This window comes from Paroedura picta, chromosome 11 (assembly GCF_049243985.1).
Source record: "Paroedura picta isolate Pp20150507F chromosome 11, Ppicta_v3.0, whole genome shotgun sequence".
In the NCBI taxonomy this organism is placed as follows: Eukaryota; Metazoa; Chordata; class Lepidosauria; order Squamata; family Gekkonidae; genus Paroedura; species Paroedura picta.
The window spans coordinates 41,878,824-41,901,636 of NC_135379.1; the positions used below are offsets into that span (position 1 = coordinate 41,878,824).

A 22,813-nucleotide genomic window follows, 5' to 3' on the forward strand; every position below is an offset into this window, starting at 1 on the left:
TTTCTCCACCCCCTTTCTGCCCTGCGCGCGGCTGGGCTGGGCGGGTTGCCTGTGGAATGCTGCGCGCACGTCCTGGCGAGGCGGCGGCAGGATACAGTCGCGTCCCCGCACTGGTTATAAGCAGCTCCTTGTGAGCGGCGCCATTTTAAGCCTCGCTCTCGCTCGCTCTCTCTCTCTGCCGGTCGCGGGGGCCTCGGCGACGGCGGCTCGGGGCGCGGTGAGACCGGGGGGAAAGGCGCCTGCGTCGGAGGTTGCGGCTGGGAAGAGGCGCCGCGGGGCCGCGCTGCGCTCTCGCCTCCCGGCCAGTGTTAGTGCCGTTCCGGGGGTTCCGTCCCCCGTTCCTTTTAACGTTTCTCTCCCTCAGAAACTTGGGCTTCGTCCCGGGGCGGCTCGGAGGGAGCGGGGGGGGGAGGGGGGCGCGCGGCGGGCGTCGGTTCTTGTCCCCTCCTCACAGGCTTCGGGCGGGGGCGCTCGGCGGCCGCCTCGGGATGCGGGTCGGGGCGGCCGTGGGAAGCGCGCGGGGGACTCCCTCGGCGGGGCCACGTTGTGCTGTGGAGAGGCCTCCCCCGCGCCAGGAGTTTTGGAGCCGTCCGGGCTGGGTGTTCCGTGCAGGGGCGGCGGCGGCGGCGGCATCGCCCGAGTCCCCTTCGGAGAGGGGCTGCCCGCGGCGGGGTCTTCCTCGGCGGCGGCGGAGGGGTCTGCCCGGGTCGGACCCCGGGGAAGGGAGGAAGCCGCCTCCTGGAGCGGCGGAGGACGAGGCTGCCGCCCACGGCCGCGGGAGTGGACTGGAGTCGCGCCGGTTCTCTCCCGCGGGCGGGCATTTGCCTGCAAAGCTGGCGTGGGGGAAGGGTTTGTTTGAATTGTGTGTAAATTAACCCCAACGCCTCGCTGCAATCAGCAGAAGTGGGTAGCTGTTGCATGGTGGGGTGCTTTTTTTTGGGGGGTCGGGTTATATTGCATGCGTGTTTTTGCAGGGGAGGCGCTCTCGATTTGTCTGGAGTGGAAGGTGTGGGGTGGCTCAGATTCCCTCCGCCTTAGACTGGAGTTTTAAGCAGAAAGCTGCTGGTGGGGAGAGATAAGGGATTGCTGTGCAGACGCCTTCCGAAATACCTTGGGTAGGGGGAGGTGCCTCTCAGGGCGATGGTGAGATTTGAAGGAATAGGGTGAGGTGCTAAATCTGGGGCTTAAAGTGGCTTCCGTGAAAATTGTAGTGGTCAGGTTTCCACCGTAGCCTTTTTGGATGTGTTCTGGTGCTGCTTACAGGGGACATGTAGTTTTAGATAATAAAAACAATATAAGTGGCTAATATTTCAGTTTAAATATTCTAGCATTAGGAAAACTTAGTGCCAGTATCTACAATTCATACAGCTAGTGTCAATCTTGTCTTAACAGTTGGGAGCAGTCATTGGCCTGATTCTGTTTTCAGAAATAGGGTGTATTTTCTTGAATGTGTTCGCAGATAGTAGGAGAAAGGAACTGATGGTAGCGGAAGCATCTAGGAATGTACTGCACTCTTTAAAAAATTTTGAGCTATGTGAGAATCTTGGCTAGTCTGCTGCAAACTTGCCATCTGGTGGATGACTAAAACGAAGTTTTAAGATAATGAGTTACAGTTAACTGTACTAGATAAGGTTTTTCAATAGACCTTTGTGCACAAAACTCTTAAATAGGTGTTAAGCTTGATTTTAATTATGAATGATTGCATGCCTAAATTACCAATGTGGGAAGGTTTTTGTCCTTTAGCCCAAGCAGTAGTCTCACGGTGTATTAAGCAAGAAGTGCGTTTCTCAGCTAGAAAACTTCATATAACATGTTTGATGCCAATTGAATTCTTAATATGAATGTATGCTTCTTTGTCATTTCTCTAAAAACATAGATCCGAATCATAGACCTTCATTCTTAGAGACATGACTATAACAAGTATACCAATTGTATATTAAGTTTCAATGGAGGGATAAAATAATTTTTAAAGAAAAGAATAGATGAACTCTCCTGAAACATGACATTCAGAAAACAAGCTGGTACTTGAAAAATGCACACACATAACTTTAATTATAAATGTGTACACTTCCTCACAAAGGATATATGTGTCGTAAAAAGTTGTTCTCCTTGGTGTGCATATGAGAAGCAAAGTGTTTGACATAGTCATTGCTGCGTACATTAAGTTCTAGTAAACTCTAGAGTTGACCTAAGAATTAAGTTCTGGGACATTAAATACATGGGATCAAACTGCAAAGGTTTAATTACAGGATTGCCATCTAGTATAAAAATTCTCTAAAATAATTGAACATGGTGTATTTCCTCACACTTTAATTTGGTCCTGACCTATATTTCTGAAAATCTTCAGTTGCTTTAGGGCAACAAAGATGACCACATTCTAAATTTGCTATAATAGTAAACATTTATATACATTTGTATTTGTATGTAAACTCTACTGTTAAATTGTTGTTTTATTTTTTCTTTGTAATGTTGAAAAAAAATACTCTGGGCTTTTGCATGGTTGTGAAGTATAAGTGATTTTAAGTAAATAGAGCATAAAGCACATTGACAACTAAATCTAAAGCTACCGATGTTTTTGGACAAGAGGATAAACTCATTAAATTGAATGTAAAACCATGGAGTCTTTTTGAAAGCAAATAACTACTAAGTTCTTAAATATTAGTATCATTAAATTGAACAAACTTGTTTGTATAGAAACTTCCAATTTCAGCTTTAACAGCAAATTATGCTTGGATATACATCATGGTGCCTGAATCTTGACATTAGTGGTCTTTCAGCAACTAGGCATTTTTGGCAAACTGGTTTGCCAACCTCAGGTTGTAAAGTAGATTGGTTAATTAACTATACAGTGGAAGATGGCAGGAAAAAATTACATGTTCCTAAAAATTAGATGTTGGCGTCTAAGAATGCACAAGCTCGACTTTATGAGCATTAGTAATCTAATGTCAAAAGCTTTCACACAAATGTTCTATGGGAAGGCTGGTTAATTTTCTCCTACATGGGAATAATGTGCAAATGTAAATACCAGTGTCATCCTTTAAGGGGGCATGCACCACACATAGCATAAAAAAAGGACTTTGTGTAACAATCTGAATGTGAGTTGTATTTTCCCCACATTAAGTAATTTTCATATAAAAATCAAGTGACCCTAAAGTTGTAGGTCATGTTGGCACAGCTGCAGTTGTTACACAATCTTTCCTGCTTTTTTCACGACAAGCCCCACTTTTGCTTTATAACAACAGATGAGAGCAAAATGGATATAGCAAAGCTGAGTTTTGCCTTGCTGTTTCCCTATGCCATAACAACATTGTGTTAAGGATGAGAAGATCATGTATCAAAAGCTGAGTTATATTTGATTCCATGACTTTGAATATTAATGTGGTAATTGGGACCACTCTAGCAGAAGTTGAGCCTCTTGTGGCACTGGACGGTAAGGCAGCCGACATGCTGTCTGAAGTTCTGACCACGAGGCTGGGAGTTCGATCCCAGCAGCCGGCTCAAGGCTGACTCGGCCTTCTATCCTTCCAAGGTCAGTAAAATGAGTGCCCAGTTTGCTAGGGTGTAAAACGATAATGACTGGGGAAGGCACTGGCAAACCACCGTGTATTGAGTCTGCCAAGAAAACGCTAGAGGGTGTCACCCCAAGGGTCAGGCATGACTCGGTGCTTGCTTTACCTTCAGCAAAAGTTGGTTAGGATGACAAACCTTGAAACAGTGGATTACTGTGATGAAATCTAGATACCATAACATTAGCCTACACTGGTAAATCACACTTGCAGGTTAAAATGTTACTGTGTAATCATCATACTGCTTATAATCCTGCACTACCTATACACAGAATAACCTGCAAGTCAGTAACTTGTGAATATTTCCTTGGTATTAATTGAGGCAGAGCAATTGCAGTTTTCTTGTGCAGGAGTTTCTTCAGGCAAACTAATGAACAAATATATAACTTTGTGCTGAGGTGAAATTTTAGGGGTGTATAGATCAATAGCTAAAATTACAAGAAATTGTAAATATTTTTGTAGTTTGAAATGGCCATCTGAAATGGCTAATAAACTGCTACTTCAAAGAACATTAGATTAAAGTGCTATTTGCAAGACCAGGCTTGCTTACAAAAAGTAAATTCCTATTACAGTTGTCAGGATACCTGTTTAACCTTGGTAGATTGTTGATAGATATCTAAACATAGTGTTCAGTTGTGATTCCACTGGATCAAAACTTCAGCCCTATATCTTTGGGTATTGAGTTAATTTTGTGTATATACAGATTTTGTGCTGGTTGATCAAATAAGTACATAGGTTGAGGGATAATCCTGGTATTTTAGTACCTCCTGGACCTAAGGATTTTGTTCATGGCTTTTATCAAACTGATAATGCATAGATGGTTTGTTTTTCAGTAGTGTGTAACAGTAAATCAGAGGTGAGTCAGGGTAGTGACAATGGAAGTACAAGAAGACAAGCATTAATTTTGAGTTGAAAGTAGCAATGTTCCAGAATTGCTCTGGTGCTTTTGGCAGGAACTGCAAGTTAAGGCTGGGGGTGGTCAGTAATTAAAGGCTGAAGGCAGCACTATAATACAAGACAGCTTGAACGGTAGAATTTCCTTATTGGGTGGTGAGCCAAAAAGAGGCAGAATGCAATAATATGCTGTGTTCATATCATATTAGCTTGGTTGGGTTTGATAACTTCAAGGCTTTATCTAGGAAGGTCTTGATCTGCCTCTTGGAGGAAGTTGCCAGATTTTCACCTATTCTAATCTCATGCAAAGGCCGCTTCAGGTATTATGTAGTTGCAACTAAATGTTGTATAAATGCTGTTACGTATCTGTGTGGTGGAGTCATGGCAAATCCTAGTTCTCTGCAGCATGCAGAGTCAAAATAATGGAAGCATACTTATTTATATATAATACAGTTCTACAGGCACAGTACATTTGACAGTACATACAACACATTTTAGTGTGTCCTAATTCAGACAGTTGGTAAGACTTTCATGTTTGCCATTGGCAGTGTGTCAGGGTTTGTTTGTTTGTTTGTTTGTTTAGGGGAGAGAGCAGATCCTGTTGGCTGGGTTAAGTAGTTGGCCTGTGTCTGACCAGTAAATGTGATAATTCACATTTTAAAAATTCATGTTTCTATTAAAACATTAATGCTTGATATTCCAAAAGTAAACTGTATTGTCTTCCTGAGTTCTAAATTAAGAGCATCGTTGCATCCAAAGAGAAAAAATGGTTTCCTCAGCATTTATTCTTCACACAAGCTGCAGTCTGGGCTGGGTGACTAGCTATGTAACAAGCTAGATTGGAAGGAAACTGCACAGGCTGGATTATTCCTCCAGTTTTGTAATGTGAACCACTACTATTAAAAAGTTAAACGTACTCTGTCTGCAGCATTTATGGTTAATATACATCTAATTGTAAAAGACTTTATGGTCTTAGAGCAGTGGTTCCCAAACTTTTTTGGGCTGCTGCCCCCTTGGCTCCCAGGCCACATCCCTAGTGCCCCCCCTCCGCATTGTGTTAGGTGTGCTGCAATTCAAAACACACTATATTGGCTACACTTCATTTTTGGTTCTTGTGCAGCGGTCATATTTTAATCTGGAAAAAAGTATAAATTCTATTGTAAAAGCTTCTTCGGATCCTCGCTTAGGAGAAAGATTGATGGGGAAAGAGAGAGAGAAGCAAGCAAGGGAAAACCCCATGACCAGGAGCAAGCAAGAGAAGATTTTTCCAGCCTCCCAAAGATGGAGACTTCTGGGGAAGGGTTGCCAAACCCGGGTTAAGAAATTATAGAGATCTGGGGTAGAGCCTGAGAAGGGGAGAGTCTGAGGAGGAGAAGGAGCTTAGCAGGAATATGAGCCCTTCGAGCCCAACTTCTGAAGCTGTTATCTTCAGCTAGCTAAGTATGGTTTGGCCCTGGTCAACAGTGGGATGGGAGACCACCACGGAAGTCCACGGGGTCACTACTACCTGAAAGCAGGCAATGGCCTTCCACCCTGGAACATCTCACATTAGGAAAATGGAACTGCAGCAGGAAGAGTCTGACTGCTGCCCACAAATTCCTCACCACTCCCATGGATCTTTGTACCGACCTGGGGATGGGGAGGCATCCCGCCTACTTTGGGAGTCCCTACCTTCGAGCACCTCTAGGATTGGAATGGGTCTTGGCGTATAGCATGTTGAGAAGCTGCGCTACTAAAATCTTTTAGAATTGAACTCCTTATACATGATCAGACACGTTCCTGTGAAGGACACCATAATGTAACACCTAGATATTAAGCTTCTCATAAATCCATCTAAACACCTTTTAAATTATTTCTGATACAGGCAGGTTAAAAGCTTGTGAACGCAAACTTTAGAGCTAATTTGCATACACAAGGCCTCCAACTTCCTGTATTAGGTAGCAAATGGCACCAGCAGTGCAGGAAGATATGGAGCATGATGAAATAAAAGATATAGAAGGATTTTAGACTATTCTCTGTGAGGTCTAGCTATAGCTAGGTTTGAAAAAAAATTCACAAGTCTTTTTCCATGTACTTTTGATTGAGCAGGGCTTTAGATAATCACTATTCGGGAGAGACAATAGTACTGATTTCTAAAATGCTGTTGAATAAGATGTAAAGTTCTGTGAAACTGTAGCATCACTTGCATTTGTTGGGTTGGCTGGTCATTATGATATGTCTTCCATCTTGTGAGGGGAGACATATATAAAAATGTCCTGTTTAGTTCTGATTTGGCTTGCATAGTCAGTCAAGTGAATTCATACCTTGATTTTTATTTGGATTAATATATGTTTTGTAACTAAATAAAATATGTATTTTCACACAATTCTGAAGGATGATCAATTGAAGAATATTAATTGTAACTTAGGAACTGGCTCGGTTGCCTCATACTGGCAATGTTTATATTTTTATGAAACATTCTTTAGAAATTAATTTTCCTTGGAAAAATAAAGCACTCAAAATTGTCAGACTTATGTCTTTTTTGATGAGAAGGAACAGCATGACTTTGGCACATGAGTTCCTACTTAGCTGTGATTTACTGTTTGCATGCAGAACTGAATGGGCCACAGAATACCAAGGGCTGGCTATCGCTCTGACCTGCAAAATGAAGGAGCCAAAGCTTTACACTCTTATCAAAAGTGTGCACAGTTTAAAGCACCTCCTGGTAAAAAAGAATTCCCTTGAAGGGTATGATGGTTGCCATTGTCATTGCACATTCCAGTACCTGTCACTGTAGCAGCTCCCCCTACCTCATGTACATCATGATTCAGTTTTATCACTTTGACCAATGTGAGTTGCATGGGGAGGGTAATGAAGTAGTATAAACTAATTGGCTTGAGCAACAAGGAATTTATTTTCTGTGTTGGTGAGTAATTTAAAAGTAATTTTGCATGAAGTTGTCAAATGGAACCGTTAATGAGTATCCTGATGGCTTTTTGCTTATTGTTGAAATAAAAAATAACATGGCTTGCAAATCGTTTGATGTTAGGGGTGAGGTTACTTTAGACCTGGGGTGGCCAAGCTGGCTCTCCAGATCTCCATAGACTACAATTCCCATGAGCTACAGCAGTACAGCAGTGCTGGCAGGAGCTCATAGGAACTGTAGTCTATGGCTATCTGGAGAAGCCACAGTTTGACCACCCCTGCTTTAGTCTGTAGAAACCCTGAATCGGTGCTTGAATACAATTTTGAAGTGGATGTAGGCTAATAACGGGAAGTCTAATAATTACAATATGGAAGTGCTAATGGTGGGCAGTCACTTGTATATAGGGTTGCAGAAACTGGTCTGGTAGTATGGGAGTGCTGTTGGACTCAGGCCTGTTGCTGGATAAGCAGGTGGCAGCTGTGGCCAGGAATGCCTTTTACTGGCTTCAACTGGTTAGCCAGCTGTAGCTTTTCCTAGGTAGAAAAGATTGGCCACTGGTGCATGTCCTAGTTACATATAAATTAGATTACTGTAACATACTTGGTGTTGGGCTGCCCTTGAGAGGTGCTTGGAGTTGATACGAATGCTGCAGCCAGGGTGTTGACTGGGGTGGGTCATAGAGACTATTGTCAATCTAGTATTGTTTTATCCACACGGGCTCCCAGTTTGTCCTATAGGTTTGGGACTACTGTACACAAAGGATTGTTTACCTCCTACTGTTTGCCCTGACCACTGTGGTCATCCTCTCAGGTCCTGCTTTGGGTGCTCCCCGTTACTTAGGTGGGCAATAATCTGGGAGAAGGCCTTCTTGGTTATGGCACCAAAGCTATATAACACTGTCACTAGAGTATTTGATCTGTTCCCTTCTGTTGCCACCTTCCATCAGGAGGTGACAAGTTTTGATTTGTTGCCATTCCTTTAGTGATCCTTCCTAAGCAATGTTTTAATTACTGGTTTTATGTCTTGCATACATATTAACTGTGTTTCTAATTGTTTTAATTACTTGTGTTGGGTTTGGTTTTTAATGGTTTTAAAATGTTGATTTGTCACATGTTTTACATTGTTAGCTGCCTTGGTGGCCCTTGTAAGGGGAGAAAGGTGGGATGTTTTGTAAATAAAATAAATAACCTACTAGGAGTCAGCTACTTTAGTAAAAAATCATCAATGTAAAAGAGGGTCCGTTTGTGCAACTGAAAATATTCATTTTAATATTACTATTGATTGACACTGATTACTCAAAGCTTCAACAGTCTAAGAGTTGTGAATCTTTTTGGAAATAGCACACAGAAGGTCTCATACAAACAAGTAACAAGTTATCAAATTGGAAGTATTCTTGTCACTTCTAGATACTTTGAGTCAGCCCAGTGGCATTTCCAGGCTGCATGTTAGTACTAAATCCATGCCATTTTAGCTGGCAATACAATAATATTCTTCATGAAATAGAGCTGCAGTTATAAAAGCAGTCATTACTGTGATAGGACTTGCATAGTTGTCTCTTCTGATTTTAAGTATAGCATGTGCAGTCTTAAACTGAATGGAACAGGAATAATCACTAAATGATAGTATGCCAGGTTGCATTTTAAGCTTGGGTGAAACCTGTTGCTGGTGTGTTGCAGCAGGGCGTTTCCTACTTCTAATGTTCTCTGATGGGATAAGGAGGGGGTGTTAGCTTATAAAATATGCTAGCAATTGCCCATAAAGCACTGACCTAACTGGTCTATACAGCAGTTAGTGCAATGGAAGTAGCAGCTGAGAGGAAGTCGAAGTTTCCTTACAACAGTATTGAAAGTTGCTGTGCTACTGAAATGCTAGTTGAGTGACAGAAATATTTCTGAATGGCTGTACAAAAACATACTATTTGTGTCAAAACTATCAGGAAAAGACCATGTTGTAGTGTCATCTTATATTGAAGGAAACCAAATTTAAGTGTTTTCTGGGTTTTAGTGGAAACATTGGAAATTTAGGGGAATGCTGTGTTATTTCTTTGAAGTGTTTTATTTGGGAAAAATAACTTTGGAGAAGGCTATGCTCACTATAGAGCCTCTTGTGGCGCAGAGTGGTAAGGCAGCGATATGCTGTCTGAAGCTTTCTGCCCATAAGGTTGGGAGTTCAATCCCAGCAGCCGGCTCAAGGTTGACTCAGCCTTCCATCCTTCCGAGGTCGGTAAAATGAGTACCCAGCTTGCTGGGGGGTAAACGGTAATGACTGGGGAAGGCACTGGCAAACCACCCCGTATTGAGTCTGCCATGAAAACGCTAGAGGGCGTCACCCCAAGGGTCAGACATGACTCGGTGCTTGCACAGGGGATACCTTTACCTTTACCTTTATGCTCACTTTCTGCCAATAATTTAACTCTCAGTTACTGCATGTTTCAGCTCCACTTTTTCTATTGCTTCAAATTATGTAGTAAACATGTATATCTAATTGATAATTGATTGTTAAATGTTTTCAGTAAAGAGTTCGACCAACCTAAAATAACCACAGTAAGAATTGAAGACTTAGGACTGTACATTTCTTCAAATGAAAGAACACACTGTATTGTTGAGTATCACTCTGTGCTAATGTGTGATTGGGATTGTCTCTTGCCACTGCAGGTTTAAACCTGAGTAAATATTGAAATAAATTGATTTGGCTTCTTCTAAACGCCAACCTAATGAGTATTTGTATTGGAAAATTTGCTTCAGCACATGTTCATAAAGAATTCTGGCCATGGCTGTTGTTTTAAGAGCCAATATGTTGCTTGGTGAGATGGCAAAAAAAAAAGCAGCTGAATAGCCTCTGGTCTCAGTACTGAATGGGCACTGGTATAATTGAAAATTATCACTATCTGAGAAAAATCGGTAATTTACCTGTACACTGCTGTGCTAATTGTGAGATTACTCAGAGTGTAGTAGTACTCAGTAGAGTCTGAAGAAACTGAGTAAGATGAAGCGCCTTTCTCAAGATTTGTAGTGTCTATCCTTGTAAGACTTGTAAATTTCAGTACTAGATAAGTTTGCATGAGGTACATCTGCCACTATTAAACATCTAGAGAAAAATTCAGCTGACATGCTGCAGGAAAGAAAAGAGTAGTTGAAATGCTTTGAAGTGGTTGCTTTTGTCTTAGCATGGGACAGAGGATGCGGATTCAGAGTGCCTGTATCTGCATCCCATTAAGTAATTTGCAGATATATTTTTGGGATTTGCCAGTAACTCATAGGGATATTCCAGATATTTGTGTAAAAAACATCCTTTGCAAAAGGAGACTTCCAAGTCCTAAATTCTTTAACTTCCTACTGCACTGGATAGATTGGGTTCAGAGTTGGAGCAGTGTTATGCAAAATGTACAAATCTGTGTTGGATGTTAGTAGTTATACTTTAGTAGCTGGCTTTTAAATTGCTACTTGCTTTGTTATGAGGATTGGTAGCAAGCAAATTGAAGGGGTTTTATGTGTGGAAAGATAACTTGCTCTACTTCAAAGCTGGTGCCTTTTAAATGAGAATTTTAAATGTGCATGTTTTCTTGCATCGTGGGCTAGCCCATTCATGAAACAGAATCTGCTGTACATTTCCACCTCATCCTATAGTCGGGAATAGTAAAGGGTCTGGGAGATAGAAAATAAACACTGCGAGTAGAGTGCAAAGGTGTATGTATGCCCTTGCTACAAAAGAGGTAAATAGATTTTTTTAAAGTCTAATCGGACATCCATTTTGTACTTGATATAGGCTTAAGCTGGCTTCTGAATTTACATTTAGTAATGCTTTACTAATAGTTTCCCCATTTAGTGAAATTGAATGTGTGAAATTTAGTGAAATTGAATGCTACAAATCATGACTTGACTTAATTAGATGCTAGGCATAGATTTAGATCTGAATCTGCTGTTGGAACTGAATAGCTATGCCATAATAACCTCAAGATTACAAATTGTGCTGTTCTTGGTTACCAAAATCATACTACCACATTTTGGGAGGAGAGTTGGAATGGTGATGAATTGAGACTGTAGGACTGTCAGCCACTTTTTCAGTCCCACTTGTGAATGTGAAATGGAGGAGGGAGAACCATTACCTGTCCTGAATTTGGAGGAAAGGTGGGATTAAAGGTGATCGAATGGGACATAGCTTTTTCAAGTAGGGTACTTAGAAAAAGGATAAGACTGAAATCCTAAGAACACGTTCTTTGATGCAAGTTCCATAAAATACAATGACCCTTCTGAGTAGACCTCAGTAAAACTTGATTTGTATTGAATGCAATATCAGGCTTGTTTTCCACCAAAATATTTTATACTCCAGACAAGCACCATTAGGTAGAAAAAGAGTCACAGTATCTGCAGTTGAGAACATCCCAAAGTTTTGAAATGAGAGCAAATACTTTACCTACTGAGACTTAAGAACTAAATCACTTTCTGCAGGAATTTTTCTGCTCTGAACTTCTTTATTACAGTAATGTAGCACTAGTCTGCAATATTCTCTAGGCAACATGATAGCCATGGTAGTGTTGCTGTAGAGCAGCCTTTTTCAATCTTGACTTGAAAAATTTTGCCTGCTCAAGGTAACTCACCTCTGAAAGTGACACCACCTGGATAACTCCATCCAGCCAACAACAAGAGGGGTAGGCCCTCTCTCACTCCAATCCACCTAGACATCTAGGACCCGGTATCCACCCATCCCCAAGCCCTGAAGCAGCTTCGTGGCCTGCTCCACCAGTCCAAGCCTGAGGCCAGGGTAGGCCCCCATCTCTCTCCAACTAACCCATCCAGAATAAAACAATGAACCCCCCCCCACACACACCCCTCACCTACCCTGAAGGGACTCACTGAGCTGAACTCCAGCTGCCACCAATAGGTTGACTACAAAGAAGGGCCTCGACCAGTAAAGGTTTTTATGGCCAGGGCCCCTCCCCTTCTCACCCCCTCCAGGGCCATCTTTTGGGAAGGGGATGAATCAGCTTGCTCAAAAAAGGTGAAAACCAACCTGAGTCCTTTCAAAAATGTTTTAAAACTGTTTTTAGTTTGGGCTACTTAAGCTGGAGTAGCAATGGGTGATTTTTAAAGGACATGCACATTGACTCAGTTTGGAGCATTTGACATTTAAAGGTGTATATGTCAGATGTTTGGCACCTAAAACATACCATATTTCTGCATAAGCAATTAGTGTCTACTTTCCTCCCATGTAATACTAGTCATAGGAGTTGTACAACTGGTTTTCCAACTTTGCAGCTGAACTACAGTTACTGTGCTTGCTAGCAGAAAAAGAAGGTGTATAGCTGATTTTTGTCTTGATATAAGCACGGCTCAAGATCTTAACTTCTTAGGTTCTGTTGGGAATTGTGAGCCTTCATAAATGGTACTAACTGTACAGTGGAGTTGGCATGGTTAATGTTGGTGGGGGGAAATTACGCAAAAGTATCTTGGAAGCTTAATTGAGCAGAAAAGATGAAGTCTGCAGAGGACTATTATGTGGAGAAATCTTTGTTAATAGGTTCAGAGATGAGAGTTGCACATATACTTGAAGAAGCCTTTGTTTAAAACTAAGTACTATTTGAACTAAGGGTTGTCTGGCATACTGGAGGCCTTTATATAACTGAAAAAGGACTAGTCCTTAAGTGGTGGAGTCACCTTAAGGAACCTTTGGAGTGGGGAATGGGCAGCACCTCAAAACCATGGCTGTGTGTGGCTGGGATCCATTGCAGAATGTTAGGTAGTTGCAGGCCAAGTGTCCTAAGATGGAGGCAGTTGTTTCTGAATGGGTGCTCTGCACGGACACAAAGGTGTGTTCTTCTAAGGCACCTGATCCAGTGAGAAGACAGGTGGTTTGCTTTGGGAAAGAAACCAATGGCCCACAATTGCCATGTTAGATATCATTGCTCTAGAGGCCATGTAGCTATGAAGTTCCTTGTACCAATAATAAAAGATGGAAAAGAGCTCTGCTTATTAGTAAAACCTTGAAGTCAGCATAGGTATTAACTATATGTTCTTAAATTCATTTTAGGGTCTGAAGATCATCAGACCACAGTTCTGGGAGCACGCAAAGGAACATGGCAACTCAAGGTGCGTTGTTTTATATCAGTCCACAGATTATCTTTGCTGTTATTTAAACAGCAGTCATTCAGAGTCTTCTTATCATTTCTGGGCCGGTAAAGATAGCAGAAATGGCAGATTGCCTAGAAATCAAACTAGGAAACTAGCCATTTTAGTGGCTACACTGTATGACTTTCAGATTTACCCTAAACAGAGCAAGTATCCAGTCCTTAACTGCAGAGAAATTTTGAAGTTACTATCTTCTTTGCTACAGATTCAAATACATGCAGGCTTTTGGGTAAGCTTTTTCATGTGGCTTTATAACTCTTGATGCTTATTCGCTGACTAGACCATGCATCTTCTGCCTCACCCTCTCATTGTGTCTGTTCAGATATATACCAGTGTTGCGTAGTTGCTGCTTAAAGAATCGCCGCCGCCTTACCTGCTTCTTAGACTGAAGATGTATCATGGTGCTTCCAGTTTCAGCTGCTCACATGTAGAATGTTCCATATATTCCCTGTAGATAGAAGACTCTGAGGGGAGTACTTCTTAACTACTCCTTGTATGAAGGGAGGCTTCAGTACTTGTTAGGATGGAGAGGAGAAGGCTATCATGTGAGCACCATCTGGAGGGGTAGAGTGTTGATGCAGGCCAATGGCTCTTTGTGCAACTGAAGTCTCTGTCACAAGCCAAACAAGTCCAGACTGGCCACATAACCCTAATTTGGTTTCGGTATTGGAGCATAGATTTGTAGCATGATTTATACAAGATATGTCTTCTGCTACTTATACAAGAAATAAACCTTGTCAACAGTGGCATGTTACTTGGCTGTATGTTTGAATATTGCTGGACGATGCTTGATGCCCATTTAATGAAAAATAAACCACCTGCTGGGTTTAAAATTCAGTCGATGTTAATAAGAGCCAGTTGCATTTGTCTGTTGTCTTTGGCTAGGTTTTCTTTGTTTAGTATGTGTTGTATGTGTACATACTATATAGCAGTATGGTTTGCAGTAAAATGACTTGTGATGTCTAATCTTATGTTTAAATACTGCTACCGCTTGCAGCTGACTTGATGGAATTGGACATGGCAGTAGAACCAGACAGAAAGGCAGCTGTCAGCCACTGGCAGCAGCAATCCTACCTGGATTCTGGCATCCACTCTGGTGCCACAACAACAGCTCCCTCTCTGAGTGGCAAGGGAAACCCTGAAGATGACGACGTTGACACCACCCAAGTTCTATATGAGTGGGAGCAAGGATTCTCCCAGTCCTTCACCCAGGAGCAAGTTGCTGGTAAGTAAGGTCCTGTAATTTGCTAATGACCCATTAGTTGCTTGTCAGTTAGTCATAAAGTGCTTAATTGTGTTTCAGATATTGACGGCCAATATGCTATGACCCGAGCACAAAGAGTGCGTGCTGCCATGTTCCCTGAAACGCTGGATGAAGGCATGCAGATCCCATCAACACAGTTTGATGCTGCTCATCCAACAAACGTGCAACGCCTGGCTGAACCTTCTCAAATGTTAAAACATGCTGTGGTTAATTTGATAAACTACCAGGATGATGCAGAACTAGCAACCCGTGCCATCCCAGAACTGACCAAACTGTTGAACGATGAGGACCAGGTATCTGCATGTGCCACCCATTTTCATTTGACTGGAAATGTGGCCATACTGCAATGTGATCTGTGTAATTGAAGTCCATTTGAATGAAAATGTATGCTGATAACCTCTATACATTTTCTAGGTGGTGGTGAACAAGGCTGCAGTTATGGTTCATCAGTTGTCCAAAAAAGAAGCCTCTCGCCACGCTATCATGCGCTCTCCTCAGATGGTATCTGCTATTGTGCGTACTATGCAGAATACAAGTGATGTGGAGACAGCCCGTTGCACTGCAGGGACACTGCACAACCTCTCTCATCATCGTGAAGGCTTGCTGGCAATCTTCAAATCCGGAGGCATTCCTGCTCTGGTTAAAATGCTTGGGTATGTGCCATTATCTCTCTCGCCATTTGGCATCTGTCAATCTTGGGCTGGCTGCTTGCTAACCTTGGCTTTCTTTACAGTTCTCCAGTGGATTCTGTACTCTTCTATGCCATTACTACTCTACACAATCTTCTGTTGCATCAAGAAGGTGCCAAAATGGCTGTTCGTCTAGCGGGGGGTCTGCAGAAGATGGTTGCCCTGCTCAACAAGACAAATGTTAAGTTTTTGGCTATTACAACAGACTGCCTTCAGATTCTTGCATATGGCAATCAAGAAAGCAAGGTAAATAAACACTGCACAAATGCATAGTAAAACGGAGTTACACTTGATCTGTAATTGCTGTTCCTTGAGTGTCTTCAGTGCAGGTGCACAGTAGACCCTCCAGCAGTAATGCTGGAAATATCTGGTTATGCATGCTGCTAGGGCAGGTCAACCTGAACACACTAGTTATTCTTTTGAACATGAAAATGTAAGCATGACACTGTATCCTGGTTACATATACCAGCCAACAGTAGCATTGGTAATGGCTCTGCTCGAAATTTTGGAAAGCAACGTATCTGTCTGGGAATTAACGAATTTGGGTTTTTTTCCACAGCTTATAATTCTAGCAAGTGGTGGCCCCCAGGCTCTAGTGAACATAATGAGGACTTACACCTATGAGAAATTATTGTGGACCACAAGTAGAGTGCTGAAGGTGTTATCAGTCTGCTCTAGCAACAAACCTGCAATTGTTGAAGCTGGTAAGTTTATACAGCGAATGTTGATGTTGCATTCTATGCCCTTGAAGTCTGTAGACTGCAACTTTTGCATGAGGAAGTGTGTTGATCAAATGAACAGAAGAAACACAATAGTTAATCAGGTCTGTGTGGTGTGTGTGCCCCCATACGTGTGTTCTGTGTCTAGAAGGCATTCTGAAATTGAAAAGGCTGTCTTATGCTGCATAAGAATCCTGATGATGTTAGGTGTGCATGTTTAATCATAAAACTATTCCTGACCGAACTGAAGCTTAAAGAATTTTCAGTACCTAAAAAGGTAATTTTCCATGGGCTGCAACCAAGTTAAATGCACTTTGGACTGAGCTTCCACTTTCCAAATTAGCAGCATTAAAGTGTGGTGTGATTAATGGAGGTAGGGATCTAAAGGCTAAGTTTAAAAAAAAAAAAAGACAGGAGCATAAATTTAAGGATTGATTGATCTTTCAGGTGGGATGCAAGCCTTAGGACTCCACCTTACAGATCCAAGCCAGCGTCTTGTTCAGAATTGTCTCTGGACTCTTAGAAATCTTTCAGATGCTGCAACTAAGCAGGTAAGAAATGGACACTGAATGCTCAAGCTACAAACCTTGCTGGATATTTTGCGAGTCTACATGCTAGGAGTAGGTAGTGACCAGTTTTTCCCAAAGATCACTGACAACAATTTTTACGAGGTGGTCATCTTCTAGGGGTTGTGAGCGCTGCTCTTGTCTTAGATGAACAAGTTAGAGAATGGATATGCTGTATAGTAGTTGGAGGTCCTTATGTGGTACGCAGGGGAACTGCCTTTAATGGTACCCACAAAGTGTTTTTAGAAGGTGGGGCTTTTGCTTAGCAGGACTTCTGACTGGCCATTGGATATCTGATTTTGTGGTTACCACCTTATGTCAGAATTCCAAAGCTGCCCACAGGCTTACAAAGGTTGGGAACCATTGCTGTGTAGCTTTTCAGAGTGTGCAGTGTGCTCTACAGAATCATTCCAACCGTTCTCACCTTTTAATGGTGTAGCTGATGCTAACTTTAACAAAATTTGGAAGCTGTTAGTTGTATTAATACATGTATTTGGCACTGGGGTGGTCCATGTTGCCCTAACTTTTTTGGGGTGGTGGTGGTGATGAAATTGAGTTCTATTGCTGCAAAACTGCATTGGGGGTGTCTGTCATAAGGCAGTCATCTGGATTAGTCTGGTTTCTGCCTTGTAGGGGATTATATAATGCATTTATATATGTCTGCACTCTCATCCATGTGCTCAGTTCTCACCTGGAACGGTTACTAGCTTTGAACTGAGTAGCCTATGGAAAATCTTGTTTCCTTGCATATGTTTGTCTTCATTAATTGCAAACATCCTCCTGATTGAATCGTTTGGTCAGAGAGCATTCCAAGTAGGTCCTGTTAAATTGAATGAGCTCTTACAGTAAACTGACTCTTAACTAGCCCTTCCTGGCAACTAATGCCTCCTCTCAACCTTTATGCAAGGCTTGAGGATGAGGGAGTCTGTTTCATTGTGTCTGATTTAAATGTGCCTGCACATGAAAACTCACACCTTGAATTAAACTTTGTTGGTCTTAAAGGTGTACTGGATTCAAACTTTGTTCTGTGGTCGGCCCAGTCACACTTTAGAAATGTCAGTGGACATCCCACAATAAACACATATTGCTTAAGGGTTATTAGCTTCTGTTAGGACCAAGTGTGTGTGAAGCAACAGCTTGCAAGTTATGTAAGGGAGAGATTTGGATATAAAAATGCTAAGATTGCCTCTCTTTTTTCCCTACAGGAAGGTATGGAGGGTCTTCTGGGAACTCTTGTGCAGCTTTTAGGATCAGACGATATCAATGTTGTAACCTGTGCTGCTGGTATCCTTTCTAACCTTACCTGTAACAACTATAAGAATAAAATGATGGTGTGCCAGGTTGGTGGCATTGAAGCTCTTGTGCGCACAGTTCTTCGGGCTGGCGACAGAGAAGACATCACTGAACCAGCTATTTGTGCACTCCGTCACCTCACTAGTCGGCATCAGGAAGCCGAGATGGCCCAGAATGCAGTGCGTCTCCATTATGGACTTCCAGTGGTGGTAAAACTCTTGCATCCACCATCTCACTGGCCTCTGATCAAGGTGAATCTTCTTTTTTATGTCAAATCCTATTGTGAGTAATGGTGGGGTTGAAGGGGATAGGCTGCATACCATTTTCCCACCGCCGTGGAAGAGTTTGAGAGCGGGATAAGATCCAAAAGCACTATATTCCAGAACTTCTTGTAACTATTGAAGCTGCATTTTTGAGTGTCCTTAGTCATAAATTAGCTTCCTAACAAAGTGTTCTCTAATTCCAGGCTACTGTTGGACTGATTCGCAATCTTGCTCTCTGTCCAGCAAATCATGCTCCCTTGCGTGAACAAGGTGCTATTCCAAGATTAGTCCAGTTGCTGGTTAGAGCACATCAGGATACCCAGCGTCGTACATCAATGGGTGGCACACAACAGCAGTTTGTGGTATGTGGCGCATATTGAAGAATGGTGATTTGTCCAAAATACCTGTCTGCTAGGCAGGCCCTGCAGTGATGGTGTATAGTTACACTGCAGATACTGTCATTGATGTGGGGCTGGTATTCCTATCATGGGGGCATCCAGTATCAATCATTTTGTATTATTATATTCATAGACTGTCACGGGAGCAACCAGGAATAATTAGCAAGGTGCACATTGAGAATTGAACAGATTCTTTCAGGACCCCATCCTAGAGGAGTAGAGCAGTTTGATTGCAAATGAATTTCAAATTCCAGGCATAATTATTTCCACAACATTAACCTGGGAAAATTTATTTTTCGAAGCCAACTGTTTCTGGAAGTCCTGTGACTTAGGAAGCTGTCTTTCTAGTTTTGAGTTGAAGCAAATTAAATAATCTTTGTGAAAGGGAGTATGCATGGTGTGTGGATGAATTCATGAGGCTTTCGTTCTAGCTAAAAGGCAGTTGATCTGATTGCTAATATACAGTTAATCTTGTACAGGAGGGTGTGCGTATGGAGGAAATAGTTGAAGGCTGCACTGGAGCTCTTCATATCCTGGCTAGAGATGTCCACAATCGTATTGTAATAAGGGGTCTAAATACCATTCCACTGTTCGTGCAGGTAGGTGTATTCTTTCACATAATTACTTGAATAGCTGTAATCAAACTGAAGAGCATACTCTTCTAAATAATCTAGGAAGTTTGAAAAATAACTAAACCCAGCTATAACTTTACTATAGGGGTGTGTCCCTGAGTGGGATAGAAAACACTTGTTTCTTGCTGCTTGAATTTGCACAGAACTGTAGAACTTGTTATTGCAAAATATAAATTCTGAATTGTGCTGGTAAAATATGGTTTAAAAATCTCAAGGAAGAGGTTATTAAATAACCTGGAAAAAAGGCTTGATTAATCAGAGAGCCAGTTTGGTGTAGTGGTTAGGAGTGCGGACTTCTAATCTGGCATGCCAGGTTCGATTCTGCGCTCCCCCACATGCAACCAGCTGGGTGACCTTGGGCTCGCCACAGCACTGATAAAACTGTTCTGACCGGGCAGTGATATCAGCCTCTCTCAACCTCACCCACCCCACAGGGTGTCTGTTGTGGGGAGAGGAATGGGAAGGCGACTGTAAGCCGCTTTGAGCCTCCTTCGGGTAGGGAAATGCGGCATATAAGAACCAACTCTTCTTCTTCTTCTTGATTTTGAAAGTTAATTGCCCTTACCAGCTACTTTAATTGTTGGTGCAGATTTGGGTCAAAGGAGATAATGTCTTTGGCTGATAATCACACCCCCTTCTTGCACCTAATAGCTCATGCACCTGAAAACTTTCCTTTGACTGTTCTGTTCTCTCCCTCCCTCCAGCTGCTGTATTCTCCCATTGAGAATATTCAGAGAGTGGCTGCAGGTGTATTATGTGAACTGGCTCAGGATAAGGAGGCTGCAGAAGCCATTGAAGCAGAAGGAGCAACAGCTCCACTGACAGAACTTCTTCATTCTAGGAACGAGGGTGTGGGTAAGTGAAGGGTGGGTGGTAGCGGCAGCTTGGTTCTGTTCTCCATTTCCCTGTTAATTTTTTACTTGTCTTTCAACAGCAACCTATGCAGCTGCAGTGTTGTTTAGAATGTCTGAGGATAAACCGCAAGACTATAAGAAACGGCTCTCAGTTGAATTGACCAGCTCCCTATTTAGGACTGAACCTATGGCTTGGAATGAGGTGGGTAATTCTGTGTGTGTTTTTAAAACCGTCTCAATTTAATACTGTTTTTACTTACAGAATTGAGGTTGGATATTTAATATGTCAGCTGCTGGCTGCTATTCAGTGTTCTTGGCTGGCAAAAGGTGTTCTGAATTAACATGAAACACACTTGGATCTAACTAAAATTCAGATAACTAAAGCATCTGATGTAGTCATACTAGAGAACTTGGTATTAAGTTTTTAAATTAAACACAGCAGCAGCATTTCTAGATCTGAAGCAGTGCTGGCACAGACCTTAAGCAAGGCACCTTGGTCTAGTTATGTGACTTGCTGCACACACAAAGTTTCTTGCATGGCAGAAATGGATGCAGCGACCTAATCTTTATTGCAAGTCACGTCACTGCTAAAATCCATGCATTTCTAATATAAAGGAGCCATTAGAACAAATTTGCAGAATTTACATTGAGAGTAAATTGCTTTGTGTCTACTGTAATACTTAGTCCTTTACATATTTTCTGCAGACTGCTGATCTTGCACTTGATATTGGTGCCCAGGGAGAGCCTCTTGGATATCGCCCAGATGGTATGTATGAATTGTTCAGTTGTCTTGTAATCCAGATCTAATCAAAATTCCTCTAACGGATATCTGAAAACACGTTCTGCTTCAGCTCATGCTGCCATCTCATCTGTTACTTGTACTGTTATATGAAACAGTGACACTCAACGTGTCTTGAGCAGCCTCTGTGAGATATCTCACCAAGGCATTACGAATTGCTTGTTTTCTAACACCTGAATAATGCCTGATGTGCCGTTTCCTTTGAATATGTGCTGATTGTGTAACTGGTGTAAAGGCTGTCAGTGCCTCTATGTATCAGGCTTTTATTTTAGTTTGTTGTGCTTTATAGAAATGTTGGGTTTTCAGGAGTATGCAAACTAATGGCTTGGCTCAAATGGGTTTCTGTGTTCCTGACAGCAGCATGCTTTATTGGCACAGCCACACAATGTACTTAATGACCTGCCATTTTGTCCATACAAGTTCAGCCTATAAAATGTCACTTCAAGGTGGCTGGATAATTAAAAAAAATAATCTCACAACACTGATATTGAAGCTTCTGATGCATCTAACATGTTAACATGCTGTTTCCTCCCCCTCTCCTCTGCCACCCCTTAACTTTCATAGATCCTAGTTACCGTTCTTTCCACTCTGGAGGATACGGTCAGGATGCCTTGGGTATGGACCCAATGATGGAACATGAAATGGGTGGCCACCACCCTGGTGCTGACTACCCAGTTGATGGGCTGCCAGATCTAGGACATGCCCAGGACCTTATGGATGGGTTGCCTCCAGGTGATAGTAATCAGTTGGCCTGGTTCGATACTGACCTGTAAATCGTCCGTTAGGTAAGAAGCTCCCCCTTACACCTACCTACCTACCTACCAAACTGAACTTGGCTGGCAGGGAGGGAATGGCTTGAATGGGTTGGTCTGTGTTTAGTCATAGATATCAGTGTCAAGCTTGCAGTACCTGCGTTCAGACTGACCCATGAGATGATCTGTGAAAGTGATTAACTTAGGCGTTCTGTGCTGCAGGCTTGATGCAACTCAATAACTTGAGTGACTATATCTTGTGTTCTAACACTTACTGTTCCTTTCTTTTTTTTCTCCTACACAGCTATGTTGTCTGAATGATCTTGCATTGTGATTGGCCTGTAGAGTTGCTGAGAGGGCTCGAGGGGGGGGGCTAGTATCTCAGAAAGTGCCTGACACACTAACCAAGCTGAGTTTCCTATGGGAACAACTGAAGTAAACTTTTTGTTCTGGTCCTTTTGGTCGAGGAGTAACCAATGGATTTGGGGAGTGACTCACGAAACGAAGAATGCACAAGAATGAATCACAAGATGGAATTTATCAAACCCTAGCCTTGCTTGTTTAAAACTTTTTTTTTAATTTTTAAAATCTCTGTAATGGTACTGACCTTGCTTGCTTTGAAAGTAGTTCCTTTTTTTTGCAGTAACTGTAGGGTTTAAGTCTGTGTTTAAGTTATAGTGAATACGCTACAGCAATTTCTGATTTTTAAGGATCGAGTAATGGTGTAGAACACTAATTCATAATCACTCTAATCGTATTCTGAAAAGTGTAACATTGTGTAGCCTTTTTGTATAAAAATTAGACAAAATAGAAATGGTCCAATTAGTTTCCTTTTTAATATGCTTAAAATAAGCAGGTGGATCTATTTCATGTTTTTGATCAAAAACTTTATCTGGAGATGTCTGGGTAGGGGCCAGTAAGAACAGTTGTATGGAACCTTGTATTGGACAGCTTACCAGTTGCCTTTTATCCCAAAGTTATTGTAGCCTGCTGTGATACAGATGCTTCATGAGAACACTTATACAAATGGTTCAGAATTAAAGTAAACTTTTAATTCACCTTGTTTGAAGTTTTTAATTCAGCTGTGTCATGTT

General features: G+C 42.0%; 1 protein-coding gene across 4 annotated transcripts; it reads left to right on the forward strand.

Moving 5' to 3' along the window:
• The first annotated feature begins 33 nt into the window (after nt 1–33).
• Nucleotides 34–22,777, forward strand: CTNNB1 (catenin beta 1). 4 transcript variants are annotated; one of them, XM_077304042.1, is made up of 17 exons: nt 57–307; nt 13,393–13,451; nt 13,636–13,719; nt 14,488–14,715; nt 14,794–15,047; nt 15,169–15,407; nt 15,488–15,689; nt 16,003–16,147; nt 16,610–16,713; nt 17,934–18,272; nt 18,488–18,646; nt 19,162–19,281; nt 20,019–20,169; nt 20,249–20,370; nt 20,874–20,934; nt 21,532–21,752; nt 22,024–22,777. In XM_077304042.1, exons 4-16 carry the CDS (start codon nt 14,496–14,498, stop codon nt 21,738–21,740), a joined length of 2,325 nt encoding a protein of 774 aa, XP_077160157.1. In that variant the 5' UTR covers nt 57–307; nt 13,393–13,451; nt 13,636–13,719; nt 14,488–14,495; the 3' UTR covers nt 21,741–21,752; nt 22,024–22,777. The 4 variants fall into 4 exon arrangements, with proteins under 4 accessions (XP_077160156.1, XP_077160157.1, XP_077160155.1 ...); XM_077304043.1 differs by having other exon boundaries at nt 59–217; XM_077304041.1 differs by lacking the exon at nt 13,636–13,719 and having other exon boundaries at nt 34–217.
• Nucleotides 22,778–22,813: the final 36 nt, after the last annotated feature.